This window comes from Odontomachus brunneus, unplaced genomic scaffold (assembly GCF_010583005.1).
Source record: "Odontomachus brunneus isolate Ranch 3 - 2012 unplaced genomic scaffold, Obru_v1 Obru_scaffold_157, whole genome shotgun sequence".
NCBI lineage: Eukaryota > Metazoa > Arthropoda > Insecta > Hymenoptera > Formicidae > Odontomachus > Odontomachus brunneus.
This window is the reverse complement of record NW_022639607.1, coordinates 389,909-395,446: the sequence shown is the minus strand read 5'-3', so window position 1 is coordinate 395,446 and position 5,538 is coordinate 389,909. Positions and strand designations below refer to the sequence as shown.

At 46.5% G+C, this 5,538-nt stretch overlaps 1 protein-coding gene across 11 annotated transcripts in view; it reads left to right on the top strand.

Moving 5' to 3' along the window:
- LOC116850861 (neuroligin-1-like) overlaps nt 1-5,402 on the top strand; it is a 299,291-nt gene extending 293,889 nt beyond the window's left edge. For all 11 annotated transcript variants that reach the window (XM_032829626.1, XM_032829628.1, XM_032829629.1 and 8 more), the window contains 2 exons: nt 604-750; nt 1,402-5,402. In XM_032829626.1, coding sequence (XP_032685517.1) covers nt 604-750; nt 1,402-2,054 — 800 coding nt within the window. In that variant the 3' untranslated portion in view covers nt 2,055-5,402. The remainder of the gene's footprint in view (nt 1-603; nt 751-1,401) is intronic.
- Nucleotides 5,403-5,538: the final 136 nt, after the last annotated feature.

The following is a 5,538-nucleotide window of genomic DNA, read 5'->3' as shown; positions in this document are numbered from 1 at the left end:
TCTCTCTCTCTCTCTCTCTCTCTCTCTCTCTCTCTCTCTCTCTCTCTCTGATACACTATTGATCTTGTATTTATTACAAACTTGTTCCAATTACTTAATTTTCTTTTTTCCTCATTGTTTTCTTTTATACTTATTTTCTGTAATGTTATTTGCGCTAGAAGGGACTATGTCCCAGAGCGCACAATAAATAAAGCTCCGTCTGTCTGTCTCTTCCTCTTACTGTTCCCAGCTGCCTTTGTCTCTCTCGGGGAGAGGATATCACGACTTTTTTAAATTCCCCCGGAAGTTACCTCGGAAGTTTGATTGTGTTTATTCTGAGACTCCATCCGCTCTTCTGCACTTTGATGCTCCTCAGAAGTCTTTCTTAAAACTTTAATTGTGCGCAACACGAGATCTCGTTTTCTCCGCGGTTGCGGATGAAACACGTCGAAATTGCTCGTCGCGAATGACCGGTGTGCGCAGGAATACTTTAACACGCTCGATAAATGCAGATTCATCCGGCAATTAGCGTCAGTCGCTTGTAACAGGCTGTTCAAGCACGCCTGTGCGATTAATTAATACACGATTAATGCTCATATCTTAATCGCCAAACGTTCATTTCAGCATTGAAGCCCAAGATGAAGAGCCACTATCGCGGACACAAAATGGCAGTGTGGCTTAATTTGATACCGCAGCTGCATCGTCCCGGCGACGACGACGTTTCTATGCGGCATCACCACTTTAGGGAACGCGGCGACCACTATTACGCAGGTAAGGACGACAAACCGCCCTTCGAGCGACAAGAAACGAACGATTCTCCTGCGCTCAATTAACCTTTTGACCCCGTTATCCTCGTTATACTGGAATGTAGGTGACAAGTTTGTTACCCCTTAGAGCTCTTCGCTCTTCGCGTTGTATCTTGACTTCAGATTTAATATTAGTAAAATAGTTTGTGAAAAATGAGATTTTAAAAATCTCATTTTTACTTGAGAACTTGGAAACTACACTCTGAAAGAAAAAATATATAAAAAATATTCGATAAGTACCATAATACATTTACCTATATTAATATACATACTTTTACATAATAGGAAAAATTTTTCCAATAGCGAAACATACATTTGCCATAGCTTTTCATGAAAAAATAATTGACTATCTGATTTAAATAAAAGAAATTAAATTTAAGTAAATATGTTATTAGTATATGTACCGAATATTTCTTGAATATTTTCTCTCTGAGTATACATGTATACACACTGAGTATATACATGCCTTATCGCTCTGGAGAATTTAAGTTCAAAAAGTTATCGCTCAATTAGCACGTTGACCGCGAACAACGACTGGCGTGACGGTCAGCGTGCTAATGAATTAATTAACTAATCTCTCTATTAATCTCTGACTGCCGTTACCGTGATCGTTCAGGGCCGGTGCGAGACGAATGGTACACGCCGCTGCCGCTGACAGGCACGACCCGGACGAGCGCCTCCTCGACCACTGCCTGCAGTACGTCCACGGGTGAGGAAAGCCTCGCCGAGGATATCACGCCGATCTTGGACGACTCTGAGGACGATGCCGAGCTGCTGCAGCGATTGGCATCCCGTCACTACTACAGCACGACCACCGCCCTGGCGATCACCGTGGGCGTCGGCTGCATCCTCCTGGTGCTGAACATGCTGATCTTCGCCGGCATTTACTACCAGCGGGACCGCGACAAGAAGCGCGCCACCATGGACTGCAGGCCTAACGGCCAGGAATCACTGCCACTCACTACTAGGACATCCATAAAGTCCTCGGAGAACCCGCGACCCGCTCAGGAACCTCCGCCGTCGTACACAACCTTGGCGAGGAGTCCCTCGATCCAAGAGCAACACCAGCAACAGCTCGCCCAGTCCCCGGAACTTCAGAACGGCGAGCAGTCGCGGAAAGAGTCGCGATCCAGCCACGGGACCAGCAACACCATCCACAAGGATCCCATCCCGCCGAAACCGCCCACCCGCACCACCAGCTCTCTCAGCACCTCTTCTGGAACCAACACCATTAAGAAGCGCGTGCAAATACAAGAGATATCCGTATAGCATTAGGGGTTGCCCCCAGAGGGCAACAACTCGCGGACAAAGCGGGTGACCTTCGTGGACGCGCAGGCCAGCGCCGAGTCCAGGTTCTGATCACGATCGATCGATCAGTCGGAACTCTTGGTCTGTCGCGACCACGCGAATATGACTCGAATCGGCCGACGAGGGAAATCGCGATCGATCTTTCCCCGTGGCGCACGATTCGTTATCGCGCGTGTATCGCGCGAATTAACAGTGCTGAGTACTCAAGTCAAGCTGACGCGGCTGATGGTGACGGGACGTTGTTGCTGGCGCCAGTGGCCGATCATTAGCGAGAGCGTTATTGCTTGAAGCACAGCGCGGCCATCTGGCTGACCATAACGCGCTCACGCCACTGGACTGCCCGAACCGTTATTACCGAGCCGGCTTATCGTGTCCGACCGTTACCACTTAAGGGACATTGTGGATGGTTCTTTCTACCGGTAGAAATGTAAGGTTGCACGTGATCGTTACCGCTGATAAAGACATGGATTGTATGTAGTTGCTACTTAGGAGAGGTAGGATATCGATGGTTTCCGAGGAGGAGGACATAGCTCGTGGGAACGTTAATAAAATACGCTATACCGGACGCTCTCGAAATGTCTCCCTTTCTTCTTCCAGCGATCATTGTTGCTGGTATCGAAGACATCGATGCGGCGTCTCTTGGCAATTTCATTTGTCGTAACTATGAATCTCTTTTGAGGACAGCGGGAAATAGGTGGCCTTAAGTACTATTGCAGCATGTAAAGGAAAAGGGAGGAAAAAGAAGAGAAAAGAGGACGCATCGATGTCTTCGACGATAACGAGCGAAGGAAGGCGCCCGGCGGGAAATCATAGGGGCCAGCACGGTACATGAATAAGAATTCGCGCGTCCTCGTGTCGGATTCGAGAATATCTTCGTCAAAGCGTTCGCGTAAGAACATTATTGGATCGTCGCGCTAATCGGTGTGTAATTAGCGACAGCTTCGACGACGACGAGACGCGAAGACTCTCGAAACGATCGGAATTTCAGGGTCGTGTACATGTATACGCGCACCCCTACATACATCCGACACATACGCACACATACATACACAATCGCGAAGCATGTCGTCGGCGCTTTGTGCAGCATCGATCGGAAGGAAAAGACACTCGACGGAAACGGATCAAACGGATCGTCGCGATAAGTGACCCAATATTCGAGCGACACTACTATAGCGCCTGGCATGAGAGAGAGAGAGAGAGAGAGAGAGAGAGAGAGAGAGAGAGAGAGCTCTCGCAAATGGCAGCACCACTTGTCTCTTCTGTAAGACTGCGACACACAAGCGAGAGCGTGCAACTGTGTTTGAAGCCACAACTTTCGAAGCTCACGCGTAATTCCGATCGAAGAGGGCGGTGGCTTTATAGCGCGCCCGCGTCCTTTCGGCACTCACTCGGCCGGAAAGCGCAATTCTCCGACCACGAGATTTCGCCGAGCATTCGTGTGCAAATGAACAATCGCACGCTTGTGCTCTCTTGTGTGTCGCATTCGAGCTTAGCGAAGCTCGAAGCCAAAATCGAATTGCGCCGAGCGTGATGAAGCGGCTCGACCCTCAAGAGTACCAAGTCCGCTTGAGAATTCTGTCTCCAAGTGTTCTTCTCGTAGGCAGTAGTTCAATGGTGATGAGCATCGTGTCGCCGTGCGCGGCTGGGACGCTCCGTTCTGACGATAATCCAGAGGCCATGATCTTTCATTCGTGAGTTTCTCGCGTGCGAACCTCGAGCCTCCGACTGACACGAGCATCGTCGAGGCACCAGTCGAGAGAGGCGCGCGATGTGTGTCTAAATTGAGAAAAAGAATACTTGAAGATTTATTTGTGAAATATCAAGTTAGAGAGATAAACTTGATATCTCACAAATCAATATTCAAATATTTTTTCCTCAGTGTACTACTGTCTGATCCTTACCGAATTATTTATTTTGCACGAAGTCTCTGTCTTCGTGATCGTTGCGACGAATTCTTAACTTTACGTCGGAGTTAGTCGCGTAAGAGTGAAGACTCGTGGGTGTATCGGAGCGAGCCTGAACGAAGAGACTCTCAGAGTGGTGAGTTTCTGCTTCCTGGACACTATGCATTCGAACACTCGCATGTTTGAGGCCAAGCTCGCGTGAATTATACACCGACGAGTCATCACCTACGATCGAATATCTGCTCAAAAAAAAAAAAACAAAACACGTAACGCTCAGAAGTTGATAAAGCTCAGAGAACGTAATTTCCCTTCAAGTAGAATAAAAGTCGTCGAAGACTCGTGGCTTTCTCTTTCTCTCTATTTGTCTGTCTCTCTTTCTCCCCCACGACCAAGTATCCTAAGACGTGATCGTGTTTGCGGAGATACATTTTATCTTTGTAGCGGTCCTTAATCCCGAATTAATATTCATGACCTGGCATCGCGCGCTTCCATCAGACTCCGCGGTGAATATTAAGTTTCGAGGAGTCATCACTGCCGAGTTGTGTACGGTCGAATCGAGAAATGCGCTCTTTGAAATATCGCGAAGCTGCGATATATCGCGATAGTATCGAACGAAGCAGGATCATGCGCAACAGTGCAGAAAGGACGGGAGATCACGAGACGCGCGAGCGTCGCGAGAAGGATTTCTACGAAGAAGTAAAAGCTGCCAAAGGAGATTCTTTGTATATCCCGTTTATATTCCAACTCTCGCGATTTCTCGCAATAATCTCGCGATCCATTCGTGTGTAGCAACTATAACAACGTAACAATGCTCACAAGAACAGAATTTTCTAACGATCGTTAGTGTTACTCCACGCGAAAACCTCAGGGACTTTTCTTTCCAGCCCTGAGATGTGTCCCCCAAGTAAAGCGAATTTCGAAGTCTCAAGGATCTCAAGAATTTTTTGAAAAGTCAAGACCGTCTGAAGAGTAATAAAAGATCCGTTTAACCGATTATCACGTACGACTCAAAGACGCATGAGAGAGATTATATATATGTACTAATACGATTAAGAGTGCGTAAAAGCTGTAATTAAAGTACCACAGTAGCATTAATATGCACAGACTCGGTGTCGCGTAAAAAATCGTCAAGTGAAACACTGTCGACTTCGATAACTTTAAGTGCGTACGTCATTACGTGTAATTTTTTCAAGGTAATCGCTCGTGACGGCACGTTGTGATACTTGCGTGAACGGATTATCGGCGCACGTATGTGACAGCAGTGAAATTTAAATACGTGTTAGCTTAGACAACCAATTTGTAAATTTCACTGTACAACAATAAACGCCCGTTTATAAAATACACACGCTTTCTTGTCGCTTTATCTCGTCGTCGGTGATCGTAGGAAACAAGTTTCGTTGGTTAATCAATGTGGGAATACATCGAGTGATCAGTGGAGTCGCGTATAACAAATATAGACGAAAGTATATTTTTCAAAATGCTTATATATATATATATATATGTGTATATATATATATATATATATATATATATATATATAT